At 41.2% G+C, this 19,921-nt stretch overlaps 1 protein-coding gene across 4 annotated transcripts in view; it reads right to left on the bottom strand.

Annotated features, from left to right (window-relative positions):
* The window catches only part of UNC5A (unc-5 netrin receptor A), a 596,423-nt gene extending 584,461 nt beyond the window's left edge, over positions 1-11,962 (bottom strand). For 3 of the 4 annotated variants that reach the window (XM_073620469.1, XM_073620471.1, XM_073620472.1), the window contains exon 1: positions 11,394-11,962. In XM_073620469.1, coding sequence (XP_073476570.1) covers positions 11,394-11,493 — 100 coding nt within the window. In that variant the 5' untranslated portion in view covers positions 11,494-11,962. The remainder of the gene's footprint in view (positions 1-11,393) is intronic. The other variant, XM_073620470.1, reaches the window with a different exon arrangement.
* Between the last annotated feature and the right edge of the window lie 7,959 nt (positions 11,963-19,921).

Below are 19,921 nucleotides of genomic sequence, written 5' to 3'. Positions count from 1 at the left end.
CGTTGTCCATAGCATACGCCTGCCCATACCATAACCTCCCCACCACCATGGGCCACTCGATCCACAACTTTGACATCCGCTCACCCACGCCACGCCATACACGCTGTCTGCCGTCTGCCCTGTACAGTGACAAACAGTATTCATCCATGAAGAGAACACCTCTCCAAAGTGCCAGACGGCATCGATTGTGAACATTTGCCCACTAAAGTCGGTTACGATGACGAACTGCAGTCAGGTCGAGACCCCGATGAGGACGATGAGCATGCAGATGAGCTTCCCTGAGATGGTTTCTGACAGTTTGTGCAGAAATTCTTTGGTTATGCAAACTGATTGTTGCAGCAGCTGTCCAGGTGGCTGGTCTCAGACGATCTTGAGGTGAAGATGCTGGATGTGGAGGTCCTTGGCTGGTGTGGTTACATGTGGTCTGTGGCTGTGAGGCCGGTTGGATGTACTGCCAAATTCTCTGAAACACCTTTGGAGAAGGCTTATGGTGGAGAAATGAACATTCAATTCAAGGGCAACAGCTCTGGTGGACATTCCTGCAGTCAGCATGCCAATCGCACACTCCCTCAAAACTTGCGACATCTGTGGCATTGTGCTGTGTGATAAAACTGCACATTTTACAGTGGCCTTTTGTTGTGGCCAGCCTAAGGCACACCTGTGCAATAGTCATGCTGTCTAATCAGCATCTTGATATGCCACACCTGTGAGGTGGATGGATTATCTCAGCAAAGGAGAAGTGCTCACAGATTTACACAGATTTGTTAACAATATTTGAGAGAAATAGGCCTTTTGTGTACATAGAAAAAGTCGCAGATCTTTAAGTTCAGCTCATGATAAATAGGGGGAAACACAAAAGTGTTGCATTTATAGTTTTGCTCAGTGTATATTTGAGTGCTATGGAGCAGGTTAGCTTAGTGTTGCATTTTACACAAATTACAAAGTTCATCAGCACATCAATTCCCATGTGTACTCCTTTGCCCAACAGAGCTTTAACACAGCTTTGATAGACATACATGAAATCTTGAGCACTGGAACCTAAAGCATAATTCCGTATGTTTACATCTTTCTATTAAATTTAAACTCTAAGCAAGAACGGCAAAATAATCTTTTTTCAATTATGCCTGTATGATTTCCTAAGGCAGCCTTTTGTGATCTATTGGAGAAGTTCACATTCTGTGTGCTGCCATGGCACAACGGAATATATGGAAAAATGGTGTGGCTACATGAATATGCTGTTGTCATTTATAGATATTTGTAGACATCGGTAGCCAGCTAATTACTGTATGTAAAATAAGAACATTTCCCATTTGGCACTAGATACCTTAATAGCCTAGGTTTAAAATCTCTGCCCTACTTTAGAATATTAAGTTCTTTTTAAAAAAAAAAGGTAAAGAGACTGATGAAGTTAAGGAACCCATAGACATTACATGATTGATTGATTCTGCTGATTTTGGCGAGATCGAGAGACATATGGGACGTTTATGGGTACCTTCACACCTCAGCAGGCACCTTCAGGGAAGAGATCTTGGAGGGAAAAGTCTCTTGGCTGTTTTTTCCTGATAACCAACAGCTGTTCCTCCATCTCAGATAAGTATTGCACAAGAAGTGCCTGCTGTACATAGATAGACTCATACTCTCTCAGGACAGAGGGATGTATATCTACATTTTAGTCTGCCGAAAATTAGATCTACCTCAGTCTAATCACGTGCAGATGTCCAAACAACATCCAATGTCTATGGCAAACTAAAAGCTTTAGATGCTGCTTAGGTCTTGCTGAATGGAAAACTTACAAAAATAAGGATACCTTTTGTCTTCTGTTAGTGGTAGTTGGGAAGGTTAATGAGATTGCATTCATTTAGAGATGCTTCTTTGTGCACTAATCCTGAATGCTTCCTAGTCTTCTTTAGCATACTCCTACAAAGCTACAGATAGCTGTACCAAAATATATTATGCGTGTGCTTCATTTCATTTTGTCTCTCCCTTTCAGCAGCTCTGTATCCACTACTCCATTCCCTTCAGTTGTACCATCACTGGGATGTACCAGCACCACTACCAATGAGTCTACATCAGTGAACCAATCCAATGCAAGTTAGTCAAGCATCTTCATAAGCGATAGTTCCTTTAGGAAAAAAATAATCAGTAGGGGCTAAGGGGGGGGGGGGCGAGGGCCATCTTGCATCCTAAGATATATTTTATATATATATATGTGTGTGTGTGTCTGTTCTGCTTTCAAATCTTTTTTATTATTATTACAGCGTGCAGTCTATTTCGAACCAGTGTATTGGGTCATATAGGTCATCTGAAATGGGCAACAATATTACCCCTTAAATGTAAATCTTTCATAAGAGAATAATGGAGACTGCCATTGTTGAACTCTCCTTTCAAGAAAACGAGCAGCCATGCTGATCCTTTGATATTAATTCTGTCTGTCACTGACCTGAAATAAGTATAACAATAAGGGGGTCTGGGTTTTTCTGACATTCATTTACAGAATGCATTTTCCAGGTTTGTGATTCAAAAATATTGAAGTCAAACACAGCCAGGCATATAGCATTTTCAGAAGAATACACATAATGACAGTCCTCGTATTTTTGTAATGACAAATTCAATGTAGGGGAAATAACTAATTTCTCAAAATTGCACACAAACTTAATGCCATGACCCAAAAGATAGCACACATATGTGTTACTTAGCAAGAGAAGAGTGTAAGGAAGGATGAAAGGAAGGTATTACAAACGTTTTTTTTGTTGGGGGTACTCACTTTTAGAAGCCTATACATAAAGTAAAGGATGTAAAGAATAAATCACAGCCATGAAAACAGGAAAAGCAAAAAAAAGAGGGGACAGCATCTAATAAGGCTATTTAGACTGTTCCCATCTATAAATTATACAACATTTAATCTTGCAGGATTATCATGTCCATATGTTATTCTAGGACACCTTTGTATCTTTCTTTTTCTTCTTTAAAAGATCAGATGATTTGATATTATCAGCCCCAAAGACAATATCATGCTTGAACCCATGAACTGAAGCCAAAAAAGAAGTCCTAATTCTTCCACCACCATCTATATCCTCTTATCAATATTTGTATGCACAACATTTGTATACATGCACAAAATTAACAAGCCATGGGTTCTGCCATTTGTTTACACTTCACCATCTCATTTTTTTTAATAAACAAAAAGAAAACCATGTATATGTGACAGTAAACTCAGCAGATATTTCTGACACAACATCCTTTATAGCAAAAGCCTTTTACCTATTTTAATTTCCCCTGGGAATTTAGTATCATAAAAGCATGTAAAGCATGTATATGGATTTATTTTCTTATGTTGGGAATGCAGCATGATATTTTATGTTTTTCAACAAAGCAGTATTGTTGACTCCAAAAGAAAAGATTTGTAAAACGATGCATATACTATGGTCCAACCACCTGTATTATGCTATATGTCTAATGAGGATAACAACACCATTTACAGCCCTCCTAGCTAACCAGGCTGCATACAGTCCTTTGGCACTGTCTGTGTGTCCCTTGGGGCTCCTGCAGACAGTATTAATTGTTTTGGTGCACAGTAGCCAGTAAAGGAAAAATATTCTTTAGGTACCTTCTAGAAGTTAAACGGTTCATTATTTTTTCACACTATCTTCTTTTTTTCTCTTCTGTTTATTCCCTTTCTTTCTATGTTTTTTCCACTTTTATAATGAATCCTACTAAGACAAATATCAAATGTGACACAAGTATGGGTCCTGTAGGGAGCACAAGTGTGGAAGCATTGATTTGTAAAGGGGCTGTAACAACAGTGATCTCTTGCAATCTTGTGTAATGTGTCTCTGGTCTATGATTGTTTTCTGAAGCATGTTCCCAGTCTCCAACAACTTCCATAGCATGTTCCCAATCTCTGATTATCTCCTGTAGAATACCTGCATCTCCTGGTGCATGTGTGGAGTCCTTAAAATCTTTCTGTAGCATTACATGTACTAAATATTATGAGCTGCCCTTAGGTGATGTCAGGGGCTGCACTTAAGACCCCTTATATCAAGTAAGTTGACCACCACCATTGATTTAAAGCAGAAGTCTCCAAAATGCAACCCATGGACCCTTTGCTTGACTTTATCTGGCTCTTGAGATACTACTCCTCCAACTGATCCCAATAATGGGAATCCTTTCCTCCCACTGACACAGTCAATGGGAAACTATATCTCCCACTGATACAGACAATGGGGCACTATTACTCCTGCTAAAACCATTGCTGGGGCATTGTTTACTCCTGCTGACACCAATGATAGGGCATTGTTTACTTCCACTGACACTGGGGCATTTTCCACTCCCACTGGCAACACTCTGTCCCCCTAAAGCCTGAAAGACAGTAAACTGGCCCTTTGTGTACAAAGTTTGGAGACCTCTGATCTAGAGTATACAGTTCTGCAAATTCTGGGGTTGATTTACTAAAACTAGACAGTGCAAAATTTGGAGCAGATCTGCAGAGAAACCAATCAGCTTCCAGTTTTTTTTGTCAAAGCTTAATTGAACAAGCTGAAGTTAAAAGCTGATTGGCTACCATACACAGCTGCACCAGATTTTGCGCTATGCAGTTTTAGTAAGTCAACCCCTTTGAGTCACTAGCCTGATTCTTGTCTGCTCCCTGATGTGCGAATTCATCTATATAACCCCACCACTTAAAGAACAGACCCTCCCACTTGTATTGTGTTAACTTACTATTACGACAAATTTCAAGTAAATGACCTAGCCAAATGGAAAAATAATTCCATGACTTGGAATGCATAAGAGAACTGAAAGGCATTTAATGTATTGCCTGCAGTTCTTGCTCAAAAAAAAAAAAAAAAAAAGAACCTCTTAAAAAGCACAAATTTCAGCATATTGTAATATGAATAGCCATGAACCTATGTAGGTTTGAAAGTAAAAGGTAATGTCAAGTTGACATGACCACTTTTTATCAGAATATGCATTCATATTAGGATGCTGAAAATTCTATTGGTGTAATAAATTTGGTTTGATGATGTTCCTTGAAATCACCAGGTACAAAGAATGGCGTTACACAGGCTAGGGAAGTTTGTATGTGTATGAAATTAGAACTGATTAATAGACAGAGAAATCTTCAAAAGTTAGATAAGTTTGAGGATATCAAAATTCAGAAATAACTCTAGCAGACACTACTAATCACACTACTAATCAGTTCACTTAGCAAATACAGCTCCTATTAATAATGAATAAATACACCTTTTATATATATGGAATGCAGTTGGGGAAAACAGAAATGGAGAAGAATTTGGGAATACTGGTAATATTAGGATTAGAACAAACCAGAGCACTCAATGTCAACCAGCAGCTGGCAAAGCAAATACAATTTTACAATGCATAAAGAAAGATATGAAAGTCTAGTCAAATAAGTAATATGTATAAATATATAAAATCTGTAAAAAGATTTGGCAAATAACTTTTTATTATACAGACTGGATCAAGGAGACGTTAGCTGTGTATGAAAGTTATGCCCCGTACACACGAGCGGATTTTCCGTGGGAAAAAACTTGGATGGTCTTTCCGACGGAATTCCGTTCAAGCTTGCCTTGCGTGCACATGCTCACACAAAAGTTCTCTGAACTTTCAACCGTCAAGAACGCGGTGACGTACAACACTACAACGAGCCGAGAAAATGAAGTTCAATGCTTCCGAGCATGTGTCGAATTGTTTCCGAGCATGCGTAGGAATTTTGCGCGTCGGAATTAGTACAGACGATCGCATTTTGGGATAGGAACTTTTTCCGACCGAAAAATAGAGAACATGCTCTCAATCTTTTGCTGGCTGGAATTCCGCCAGCAAAAGACTGATGGAGCATACACACGGTTGCATTTTCTGACGAATAGCTCTCATCGAAGTTTTGCTGACGGAATTTGCGACGGCATAAGATGATTTTGCTGGTAGGAATCAATATAGAGCTTCTTTGCATTAAAAATGACTAAAGGAAAATTATCACAGAAATGTATATTTTGTTACCTACATATACACAGGCCATGCTTGATTTGTAGCTTTGTGACTCACCTACCTACTACAAAGATCAAACTGGAAATAATAGTGTCACCTCTCTGGACAAGTAGGCTTACAGAGATGTATGAATCAAACGACTGGCTGAAGAGAATTACAAAGCCTTTGGCAGGGAAACAGTTTGCACATGCTGCATTTATTTGAACTGTTTATTTATCTGTCTGCCTGCAGTTCATCTTTGATCTATGGCTTCACAATGACAACATTTCATCAAAGTTCCAGGGAAAAATAATAAGGATTCTTTCATTTAAGGTAGTCACACTTTTAATAGTTGTAACATTACAATTACTGCACAGTTGTTATGCATGTACAAATTGATAGTGTTTAGGGGGATGAAAATTGCTGCATCATCTATTTCTAAAAACTCTGAACGTAAAATATAATGTATATATCTTTTATACATGCACTGAGAGTATAAGATATTTGATTCATAGCACCTACATTTCAGCTTAGCAAAACAGTTCTTTGGATCCCTTAACATTTCATTTCTTGCATGCAGAATGGGCCAAAGGCGATCTCACGTTATAATAAAAATTTATTTTTTAACTCTGGTAAGACGAGAACCCCCAAACCAAAAATGGTGCAGGATACATAGATATAATAGTAAGGAATGGTAATGTCTCCAATGGATACATTTACAAGATCACTTTTAATGCTGGTGATCCATACAGCATAATCAAACTTGCAAAACACTTGCAGATTAAGGATTGACTTGCAATCCAAGTGACTTCATTTATCCAATATATACTGTATAATATATATGAGCGTATGTATGGAATAACAAATTAAAAACATTCATATGAGGAAAGTATTTTGCTTTGCATTTTCAGTTATTGCTACCCATTTAAATCTGCATATTTATTTCACGTTGAGCTCACTTATTACTTTGCCCTGTTGGGTTGCTGTGAGTCTGGTGTGTATTTTCATTAAATTACCATTCTGAGTTATTAGTTTAAACTTTATGAATTTACAAACTAAGTTTTACAAGTAATTTTTATGATTTCTACATTTTTTTACTTGACTGCTGTTATGTTTTCATAATTACATTACATTTACAGATTTGTAAAGTAGGTTCTCCTACTGGTGTATACAGTATCTGTATGCCAGTTCTTGCTACAGGGAGTGCATATTTTTTTTTCTGCAAAGGTCTATTGACAGGGCTCTTGGACTGAGAATAAAAGAAGTAAAGAGCATTCACTGTCCAATGTTACTTAGCAGATGCGCGGCTTGTGTACAGTTACATAAATACATAGTTAGTCTGGTTGAAAAAAGACACAAGTCCATCTAGTCCAACCAATAATGGGGGTGGATGATAATCCTATATACACAATCCTACACCCACAGTTGATCCAGAGGAAGGCAAAAAAAAAAGCAGGGGGAAAATTCCTTCCTGATCCCCATTAGTAGATGAATATGGATGTCATATATATATATATATATATATATATATATATATATATATATATATATATATATGCACACACATACAGTATACACTATAAAGGGAGTGTTGGGAAAGAATTCATTTACAATTGCAAGATTATTTACCTAAATACAATCATATTATTACACAACCAACTTCAAGAACACCAGTGAATACCATTACCAAAGCTTCCAATAAAAAGACATAACCAACTGTTTTTCCATGCTGCTTGTGGCATTTATGTTGTTGTGACCTTATGTATTGGAGCTTTTCCTCGTCTATATAAACTGAATCTCTAACAAAGATCAGGGAGTTAGGATTTTTTATATGCAGATTCCTGAAGAACACATTTCCAAGTTTGAGTCCATATTTGCATAATTTCTCTATCATTAGAATACAACCTTTTTAATAAACATTAAGGGATGCAGAAAAATTGTTGTATTATCTACTGACAAGTTTCTTAGAACCAGGTAATTGCTTTTTACATTACAGAGGCACTAATTATATCAAGTGAAATGTAGTGAATGACTAAGGAGTGAACAAGTGCTTTATTTGGCATTACAATGGTTGAAGTGAAAACAATGCAGGATTTCTAATGCATACATGAAATGGATGTGTGGGTAGCAGATATTTAATGAAGTAAACCCTTGGGTTAGGTATCTTGAAATAACATCTTTTACTGGTTTTGGTTTGCACGGCTGTAATGCTGACCAACTACATAAGATGTTTGCCAGATGTTAGCTAATGTTCTCACCATTAAAATAAAAAACATTTTTTTGGACTGATATGCATGTTATGAATAACCCACAGACTGTAAAGCTTGTTCAATACAGATAACGGGCAATAATGAAGAATTTGCAGGAATGGCTCAACTAAGCCAGTAGAGCCCAGTTGTGGTCGTTCCTGTCACATACGTTTTCAATCAATTGTTCAAACCCCTGTAAAAAACACTGGCTGTATTGGACAGTACATAATACTGTTACTTTTTGTTCTATTAGTAAAAATATAAATAACATCTATAGCAAATGCCTATAAAATGATGGCTGCTACCAATGATGGTGAAGGCATGACCCCAGACCCTTCATTTTTTCCATGCACACACATGTGTTGTGCATTTGATAGTAAAATACAAAACATCAGTCATGTGATATCAACGGACGAGTGTTCCCCTTTAATTTTAACCAGCCTCCCATATACCTCTTTGAGGTCATCAAGCTGTCCTTACATTACTGTCTGCCATCTCCGTCTCGATCAGTTTAGATAATGCCAAAGATTCAATGCTAGACCAGTTTTGGTAGAAGGTGACCTACACCTTGTTGCTAATGTTAGATTCTGTAATATAACTTCAACCATAGTTTGATAATCATGCAGTGCTGCATATTACAACATAATCACAGGGATGCTTTAGTTACGTCCCACCTAACAGATTCAAATCGAAATATCAATTTATCCCAGTACCTTCCCAGTGACTCTCACAGGAAAACTGTGAAGGGCTGGAGTAGTGCCCAGCATGTCTGACCAGTGAAGGTTCACTCTGATATGCCAACACAACATCTGGCACATCTGGTTTAGAATAGCATTGCAAGATGTTGGATATCTCTCATTCTCTATAAAGAACAGGTGTCACCTTTTACCATTTTGGATTGCCTGGCAAGCACAAAAGTGTAAAGTTTTTTGGAAATTCTATCTATCTATCTATCTATCTATCTATCTATCTATCTATCTATCTATCTATCTATCTATCTATCTATCTATCTATCTATCTATCTATCTATCAAATTTAATTAAATAGCCACACTATGTGAGTATTAGTATGAATGGTATTTGGCAGCCCAAATCACGCTTTTGTTCTGTATATATTATGAACATCTTGGTATGCACTTCCATTTTCACCGCATAATATTACATTTATATTAATACACATCAGATGTTATTTTAGATCTTCAATAGACATTGTTGCTCCTCTGAACACAAATGCACAAGCAGAGACCTAGACATATCACGTCCTTTCAGCATAGTCACACGTTTTCCCTGTGTTTTTGTTCACCTACTACAAAGAACTTCAGCATATGCGTACAGGCTTGCATGACCTAAACCCATTCATTCAGGGTCCTCGCATCCCCTGAAATCATACAGGGAATGAGGCAGAACAGCATGACATTCACACTCTAACTACTAATGTATTTTCACACAGACAAAATAAAAAAAATGCAGGACAAGTGGATATGTATCTGCAACAAAACCTCATTACTGACACCAAAATACAGACATAGGCACATAGTCATTCAGACAGATACACATCTGTGTTTTCCTGCTCAGGCACCTTAACTCCCAACTAATGAATGGCAAGCTGAATTGTTCCAAAACACACGCACACACACTTTTGTTCCATCTGTATTTTTTTTTTTAATTTAAGCAGAAGCAAAGAATAGATACCCAGTCCATAAACCTGTGTCTAGATGTATATCTGTCCAGAAATTAAGAATATATACATTGCTTTAGTTCATGTTATGGTATTTGGCTTTCAAACAGAAGTACAATGTGCTCACCGGTAAACATGTGAGCACTGCAGAGCTATAGACAGGATCATTAATACCCCTGAAGGTATAGTAGTGTCTAATAAAGCATTTTAAAATCAAATTCTATCAATAAATACAGACTCAAATATCTATCTATCTATTTATCTATCTACCTATCTATCTTTGCGTAAAAAAGGTAGTTCTTGCTAATGAAAAGCAATGAGTTTGTTCACCTGAGCATAACAACATGTGATTAAGATCCCCCATTAGCCCCTCAGAAAATGATGCTCTGCAGAAAGCTATATTGTAAAACATTCACCGTGAGTTGCACTAAATCAACCAATAGTGCAGTTCTAGGCCCTGTTTGCAATGAGTTATTATCAGTGTTTTCTGCAAAGGCAGGATCCAGTAAATAATAAAGCTGCGAATCCTTGGCTTCCTGACCTCATCTAGAAAAGCCTGTCTCTGCCCGCACGTAATACTGACACTGGAAATCACACATAGGGAGATCTTGGCATTGCCTTCCGTATAGTATATAGGCCAATCAAGCATGCACTGTATGTGATCTCTAGGAAAAAAAAAAGGTTTGTAGATGAATGCTGAACTTTGCATTGCTGAGAAAGTATATTCAGGAATGGGAATTTTTACTTAGTCGGCTTTTTTGCATGTCCGTAGGAAATCGTACTTCTGCTGACGGAACCGCAATTGAATGCGTGCAAGCTGTTCATCCATAATAACTTGGAGCCTAATCCTCGATATTCAGTATCCATACTCATATACATTCAGACTCTGCATAGTAACACAAAGATAATGTAGCTTCTCTAGCCGGGCTTCTGGTGTCGAAGCTGAAGGTGGTCAATTTGAGTGACACTAAAGTCAAGTTCCTGTCTATATTACAATCCCGCTCTCTAAAGGGTTCAGTGAACATTATTTGTTGTGCAAAGGTCAAACAGAACTTAATGCAAAGTGTTAGCGGGCACATTGAAGAACGCCCATGTATACAGACTCCTACAAGCCCTGGTGTGTAGTGGGAGAGCCCTGGCATGGTCCTAGCTAATTGCCTTCAGTAACTTTCATGCTAGCTTTTATTATCGAGCAATCATTTGCATAGATAAAACCAATGCCTGCCTGAATACATTTCCATATTATGTGATGCATGTAATGTGTGTAGGACATACCGCAGTACATGAGGAGTGTAAGCCCTGCATGGAACTGTCTTTCTATGCCTATGGGAGAGAGCAAAGGTGAGAAGCTAAAGCATCACACAAGAGCACTACACAAGAGGAGGGGTAGCTGGTATTCAGTATACAGGTATGGACCATGAGTGACTAGCAAGCCAACCAACTTCCCCTTGTAGGTGGTAGATAAGTTGGAGATGTCAAACTCACCAGAGGGAGGAAGCTGCAAACTGAGAAAGCCACTGACCAGTAGGAAACATGCTGCTCCCATTCTGCTGTCCAGACTGAAGTCCCCCGGCCATGAGCCCATTGCAGGGCACAAGTTGAGGTGTCACTGGCTATGAAAGAGTGAAGTCTCAACGTGATTGATTTTAGAGTATCCCTCCATTCCGCAGTACACGGCAATACCCTTCTCTTGCTGAACGATCCATATGTGCACCCTTTAACTGTAGCAGCTCAGCGAGACCCTTCGGCAGCACCTGACTTTCCCAGAGTGCGCCCTGGACCGGTTTCCAGATACGTCAACACATAGCCAACATCCACTTGCCAGAAGACGACAAGCACAGTTTCTTGCTCCCTCTGTTCTCCACTCTCCAGTACTGGCTTATGTGGTCTCCACAGCAATGCAGAGCAGTGAAAGGAGAATGAGCCAGTGAGCGAGCGAGGCAGAAAGGGACATGCAGACACGCGCTGGAAAAACACGGTCTGGATCGCAGCTGGTTGGATGGAGCGGAGGAAACGCAACAGCTGGTTAAAGTGGCAGCTTCTGTGATGCTGATGGGAGGAAACAGGATTGCTGCAGCCGCAGGCATCCTAACCCCAGCTGCTGTCTGTCAGGGATGTTGGGGGGGGGGGGGGGAGGGAGTAATATGCATTTAATGCAGGGATAGATTGAGATTTATGCAAGGGAGAGCAGCAAGAATTCCTTCACAGCAAGAAACATACAGTATTTATGCAAATGTTTAAAAAATGATCATAATTCTGAAGCGTACAGCAGTCTCTATTGACTCCTGAAAAGTGAATTGAGACTCACTGCCGGAGAACAGGAAAGCAATATATAGCCAAAATGAAATCCTTGTCTGCAATATGTGATGTCTCAGCCTTTAATGAAGGCATCCCAGGGGAGCTGCACTTTGTCCCCATGAAATGTGAAGCAGCTAGAGACCTTGCTGAATGTCTCAAGAACATGTTGTCTTACACTGCTATTGAAAATAACATTCCCCACCAACACGGTGTCATCCTGGCATACAAAGCATGCTGAGGTTTGTGGTACACCATCACCAAATCACCATGAGAAGACAAAAGCTACATCTGTTATTTAATCCTTTCACGACCAGAGATCATTAAAGCCTAAACCCAAATTAGCAGCAATAGTATGCATTGACAATGATGCTATTACTTATTTGCTTACCCAAGTAACACATTTTTTTAGCGCCCCATCACACTAAATGCATTCAGAGGCATTTCTTCAAAACAATCCCAAAACGCAGACAGTAAAAAGCAAATTTTCTAATGACAATAGTTCACACAATTGCGTTTTGTTGCAGTGCACTGAAAAAAAGTACTGTAGCCTACGTTTTTGAAAAATTTAGAGCACATAAACATGATGCAACACGACTCTAGAAAAAAAAATGTATGCGAAAAAAAAAAGCAAAAAATGCTCATAAAAAAGTATAGGAAAAAAGCAACACAACAAAACGCATGTAAAACACGCTTGTATTAATGTAAGGGGAACTCAGGGGTTGTGGTATGAATGAACCCTACATTTTTGAAATAATGTATTATAATAAATAAATAAAATAAAAATGCATACATTAGCAGTAGGGATGAGCTGAACCCCCCCCCGGTTCGGTTCGCAGCAGAATAATCAAAAGTGCTAATTTTAAAGGCTTATATGCAAGTTATTGTCATAAAAAGTGTTTGGGGACCTGGGACCTGCCCCAGGGGACATGGATCAATGCAAAAAAAAGTTTTAAAAATGGATGTATTTTCAGGAGCAGTGATTTTAATAATGCTTAAAGTGAAATAATAAAAATGAAATATTCCTTTAAATTTCATACCTGGGGTGTGTCTATAGTATGCCTGTAAAGTGGCACATTTTTCCCGTGTTTAGAACAGTCCCTGCACAAAATGACATTTGTAAAGGAAAAAAAAGTAATTTAAAACTACTCGCGGCTATAAGAATTGTCAGCAATACAGATAAAAGAAGTAATTGAAAAAAACGGCATGTGATCCCCCCCAGTCCATTACCAGCCCCTTTGGGTCTGGTACGAATATTAGGGGAAACCCGAACCAAAAGTTGCAAAAAAAAATTGCATGGGGGTCCCCCCAAATTCCATACCAGGCCCTTCAGGTCTGGTATGGATATTAAGAGGAACCCTGAACCAAAATTAAAAAAAATGGCGTGAGGGTCCCCCTCAAAATCCACACCAGACCCTTCAGGTCTGGTATGGATTTTAAGGGGGACCCCGCACCAAATAAAAAAAAATGGCGTGAGGGCCCCCCAAAAATCCATACCAGACCCTTATCCGAGCACACAACCTGGAAGGGGCGCAGGAAAAGAGGGGAGGACATGAGAGCGCCCTCCCCTGAACCGTACCAGGCCACATGCCCTCAACATGGGGAGGGTGCTTTGGGGTAGCCGGGGGGCTTATCAGAATCTGGAAGCCCCCTTTAACAAGGGGACCCCCAGATCCTGGCCTCCCCCCTGTGTGAAATAGTAACGGGGTACAAATGTATCCCTACCATTTTTCACAAAAAAAGTGTCAAAATGGTACAGATGACAAGACACGGCTTGGGACAAGTCCTATATTAAAAAATCAAAATCAAAAATGTCCCACAAAGTCCATTCATCTTCTTCTCTCACTCTGCCGATCGACCGAAAAAGAAAAAAAAAAAAAAGCCGCGACCAACCCTCCTCCATGGGAGGCACCTGCTGTATGACATGTCCTTGCAGGTGACAGTTCTTTTATAACTGAGGGCGGGGCCACATAGTGACGTTCCTGGGTGACCCTGCCCCCCTCTGACACATGGGGACTTCCCCATGGCTTTCCCGGGGCGTCAGAGGGGGGCGGGGCCACCCATTTATGTAACCGGGTGGCCCCGCCCCCCTCTGACAGACCTGACCACAGACACCCCTCTCCCGTCACACCATACCCTCACCCACCCTCTCCCTCTCGTGTTGCCAGCTCGCTTGCTTGCCCTCTGGCCCACCAGCCCCCCTGTCAGCCATGCATTTACCCCATGTAGGTCATGGCTGCGGCGGCAGCTTCCCCCCTCCATCTCCTCCGTGTTTTTGCCATCGCTTCTCCTCCCGTTCACGTGGGTCTTCTCATTCCTGGCCAGTGGGGTCTTAGGACTCCCGGCCAATCCGCAATTGGGCCCTGAGACCCCATTGGCCGGGAGTCCTAAGACCCCACTGGCCAGGAATGAGAAGACCCACGTGAACGGGAGGAGAAGCGGAAGACTGAAGATTGCTTTTGGGCAGGGATTAATTTTCAGCAGATGTAGTATACTCCAAAATCTAGGTGTCTTTCAACTAAATTGGGTTACACATCATTATCACCATGTCATCACATGTGAGTGGAAAAGGATTGGGGTTTTGAATTTTATCAAAGGCTTCAAAGTTACAGCAATGTCATTTAAGATATAGCCACACTTAAGCCTAGTACACATGGGCCGAATGTTGGGCGGGTTTGGCCGGTTCCATAGAAACCGACTGACATTCGCCCCGTGTGTACGGGAGCCGGTTCGACAGAAGCTGGCCTTTCGGTAGCTTCTGTCAAATGGTCATGACCGAAAAAGGTCTGCAGACCGGCTCCCGATCAGCCAATGGCTGAGAGCACTAACCAAAGTGTTCTGGTGGGAGGGGGAGGGGCGGGGCGCCCCCCTGTCGGAACACAATAATACAGCAGGGGAGATCACTGTACTAACATCAGACTGTTAGTACAGCAGCTGAGCTGGCAATTTTTTTTCATTCAACCCACCAGGTTGACGAAAAAATCAGACTAGTAGCGTGTACGAGGCATTAGACTTTACAGTGATTGTAAAACATTGTTTCTTTTACAAACAGATTATACTCAACTGCTCTGTGTAATGGTTTTGCACAGAGCAGCCCCAAGCCTCCCTTTCTGGGGTCTCCCGCCAGTGCTCCCATCTCCTCCCTCTGCTAAGTATCCCCAAAGCAAGCCACTCATGTGAACTCACTCCTGAGCCTCCCTCTGTGTGTCCATTGACATACAGTGCACAGCTTGGCCCTGCCCCCACTCCCTCCTAACTGGCTGTGATCAACAGCGGCCAATGGCTTCTGCTGCTGTGTCTGAGCCTATGGGGAGAGAGAGAGAGAGCGGAGAAAGACGCTGCTCTCTGGCACAGCACTGGATTGTGATCGGGCTCAGGTAGGTATGAAAGAATGCATCAAGGTAAAAAATCTTCAGCCTTTAACCCCAGTTCATACCAGGACGACTTGACAGGTTGTTGGGAATGGAACTGTTCATATCGGTGCAGCGCCGACTTTGTGGTGCCACACTGATTTGAAAAAGTAGTTCCTGTACTACTTTTGGTGATTTCAGGTGCGACGTGCAACGACATCTGAAGTCACACAGACGTCAGCCAAGTCACACCTAAAGTCGTACTGACAAGCAGCTTTTATGTGAAGTCGCACGATTTCAAAGCTGCGTTCAGAATGAACATAGATTTAGAAACATTTTAACGCCAAACACACGGAAGGGTTTCTTTATAAATGTTTTTTATGCAAGATTTATACAGTTTTTACCCAGGAATAATTGGAGTCAGTTAGAAAAGATGTGTGATCACATTATAAATAGACCTCTATAAATAGAAAAAAAAGAGTCCATGTAGGCATTGTAGTTAGTCTAACTTTAGCTGGCTATAGATAGAATCAGGGCTTTTTTTCTCAAACAATAGGTGCTGGAACTTAACCACAGCCCCACAAAACCCCTCCCCCTACACACCCTCCAATTAAAATCAAATAGTGGGTGTGGTCAGTCAAATTTCACGAAAACAGTAGGAGGGTCCTAAAGGAGCATTAAATACCAGGATTGCATTACATACAGAGTGTAGAGCTGTCACTTGTAAACACAGAAACCGGACTTCTGTGTTTACAAGTGATTGTGGTGAGCAGGCACCAAAGGGTCTGAGCCAGAGGTGGTGGAACTGAGTTCCACCAAGTTCCCCCTGAAAAAAAGCCCTGGATAGAATGATAGAATAAAATGTATGCGGTTACAGAGGGATTGGTGGTAGTCCCTGCACAACAGAAGTGGTTCGTTAGTTAGACTTCTGTTTAAGGGACAATCTGGAAAATTATTGGTGATCAGTGGTTACAGCCAGTCAGCTGCAACTGATGATCAATGTTTTATATATATATATATATTTTAATTATTTGCGGTACTTACATAGCACAGACAGTGTTATGCAGCACTTTACACACATATTGTACATTCATACCAGTCCCTGCCCTCAAGGAGCTTACAATCTAAGATCCCTAACTCTCATTCATACATACACATACTAGGGACAATTTAGACAGGAGCCAATCAAACTACCAGCATTCCTTTGGAATGTGGGAGGAAACCAGAGTATGTGGAGGAAACCTACGCATACATAGCATGGACATGCAAACTCCATGCAGGCAATTTCCCTCCCAGCATAAATCCACCCCCCAAGCACAAAGCATCTTATTTCCTCCTTCCCTTAGCACAAATCCCCCCCCCCCAATGCAAATGCTCTTCCACCGAATATCCCCCTAGCACTGATCCTCTTATTCCCCCTCATCAATACGGGAAGCTTCCATCCCTGCTCTGACACTAACCGTTGCTATAACATGCAGTCAGTGGGGAGAGATGCCGGCTGCTGCAGTGTTGACAATCGCCGTGCTGGGGGCTGTGCTGCAAGGGATGTGGCCTGGGTTCCCAGTTGTAGACAGGTGCAGTTTGTATTCCCCACTGTAGGTGGCACTCAACCGAAATAGTTGTGAGAAACTTGGTTCCTATATGATTTCCTCGGTCACAGCTGTCCAATTGGGTGCTGGCACCCCACATGATATTAGTGGCCATCTTGGGTCAGGCAGAGTCTATTTAAGACTCCCAGGTTTGTCACGCTTTATGCGAGTGGCTAATGAGGGGACAGGTTCCCCATCTGCAAGGAAGAGTGCTTAGAGATAGGGAAAGGTTCTGGAGGAGGAAGGACACTGCAGGGACTGTGTCTACCTCGCTTCAGGAAGACTCCCAATTGGGTGTGGACCAGCTAGGTCGGATTCTGCTCCTTATTGCAGATGCTGTCAGCATCTCTCAAGTCTACAGACCACTGTTATGCCCTGTACACACGGTCGGACATTGATCGGACATTCCGACAACAAAATCCTAGGATTTTTTCCGATGGATGTTGGCTCAAACTTGTCTTGCATACACACAGTCACACAAACTTGTCGGAAAATCCGATCGTTCTGAACGCGGTGATGTAAAACACGTACGTCGGGACTATAAACGGGGCAGTAGCCAATAACTTTAGTCTCTTAATTTATTCTGAGCATGCGTGGCACTTTGTGCGTCGGATTTGTGTACACACGATCGGAATTTCCGACAACGGATTTTGTTGTCGGAAAATTTTATAGCAAGCTCTCAAACTTTGTGTGTCGGAAATTCCTATGGAAAATGTGTGATGGAGCCTAAACACGGTCGGAATTTCCGACAACAAGGTCCCATCACACATTTTCCATCGGAAAATCCTATCGTGTGTACAGGGCATTACGGTTCGCAAGTGGTATTGCCTACATGTGAGACCTAGTTGCACTGTGTTGAACTTTTCTACAATATATTGTTCTTGCCTATCTTGGACTCTGTGCATTTACTGCCCACCACACCATGCTGCACCTTGCTCTCAAAGTGCTAGCAATCGGCAACACTGCAGCAGCCCACTGGCCCCTCCTTTTCACGCTAGCACAGTGTGCCCAGGCATGTGTCCCTTCTGCCCACCCCTTGTCCCAGCCATGCCTGTAAGTGTAAGTGAACTGCCTTAGTAGACAGAGCTATGCTGTGTGGAATAGCTGTGTAAATCTCAGGACTGGATGGACAAAAATACACATTCTTTGCTAGGTAAAACAGCTCCCTTATATGTATTACATTTTTGTGTAGTTAGCTGTTTGCCTAGAGTTCACCTTTAATAAATCACTACATGTGTCACCTGTCTTGCTGTACAAAAAATTGTGAAAACCTACTGCGCTGCTATTAAAATCCTAAAATGTTATATTAGTCCACCAGCACTCCTCTGTAATTTGCACATTAACCAAACAACTGTGTTCATCCAGTAACTGCAGTGCTAAAAGCACCTGTCTTGCTGTGCACTGGGGAGAATATGTGTACATAAATAAACTGCCCGTGCAAAATTATAAATCTTTCTGAAGGTAAGACATTAGGGGCCTATTTACATTTGTGCAGTGCATTAAAGTGTGTTACCCTAATTATTTTTTCTATGTGTGTCTTCACATGTGTGTATTTTATAAATCACAGTCTTTATCATTTTTATGTACATCTTCCATTTTAAATACCTGGTTGATCCTGCCAGTCACCTTTTTTCATTGTTCTAAACTGATCATACAAAGCACAGAAGCTTATTTGTGTTAGTGTGGTCAGTTTTCATCCTTTGGCTGGCCATTCAGAGGTACAGGACACTGTGCAGACACACAGCATGCCTGTATTAGGTAGTTTGTTCAGCCATCACACCCCATGAAAAATCACAGGCTGCCTCTGGCACACAGCCCCTGCTCAAGCACAGCCTGCATCTTGCCTCAGGCTGAATAGACTGTGTGTCTGCACAGTGTCCTGTACTTCTGAATGGCCAAAACTGGATGAAACTGACCACACTAACACAGATCAGCATCTGTGCTTTGTATGATCGGTTTAGAACAAGGAATAAGGCAGGATCAACCAGGTACGTGACCAGGATCAACCAGGTATGTGATCCTGCACTTCTGGGTCTGGGGCGCACGCTGTCTGGACCTGCTCCCGCCGTGATTAGACACAGCGGGAGATGATTGGCGGGTATGGTGGACTCGATGTCCGCCTGCACCCGCCAATGCTTTGATACACAGGCAGATTGCTGTTCTGTCAGTACAGAAGGCATGGATCCTGTGTCTCTGCTAAGCAGGGACACCGATCCATGCCTTCCCCTAGTACAAGCACCTCTCCACAGTAAGAAAACACTGGTCAGGCACACATTTAACCCTTTGATCACCCCTGATGTTAACCCCTTCCCAGCCAGTGTCATTAGTACAGTGACAGCGCATATTTTTGTCACTGATCACTGTATTAGTGTCACTGGTCCCCAAAATGTGTCAAAAGTGTCAGTTAGTGTGCCGACTGTCCGCTACAATATTGCAGTCCTGCTATAAGTCACTGATCACCGCCATTACAGTGCCTTCAAAAAAGTATTCATACTCCTTGAAATTTTCCACATTTTGTCATGTTACAACAAACAGCATAAATGATGTATCTTATTGGAATTTTATGTGATAGACCAACACAAAATGGCACATAATTGTGAAGAGGAAGGAAATTGATAAATGGTTTTCAAAATGTTTTACAAATAAATATGTGAAAAGTGTGACGTTCATTTGTACTCAGCCCCATTTACTCTGATACCCCTAACTAAAATCTAGTGGAACCAATTGCCCTCAGAAGTCACTTAATTAGTAAGTAGAGTCCACCTGTGTGTAATTTATT

This window comes from Aquarana catesbeiana, linkage group LG03, assembly GCF_042186555.1.
Source record: "Aquarana catesbeiana isolate 2022-GZ linkage group LG03, ASM4218655v1, whole genome shotgun sequence".
Lineage (NCBI taxonomy): Eukaryota > Metazoa > Chordata > Amphibia > Anura > Ranidae > Aquarana > Aquarana catesbeiana.
This window is presented reverse-complemented; position numbering and strand designations above follow the sequence as displayed.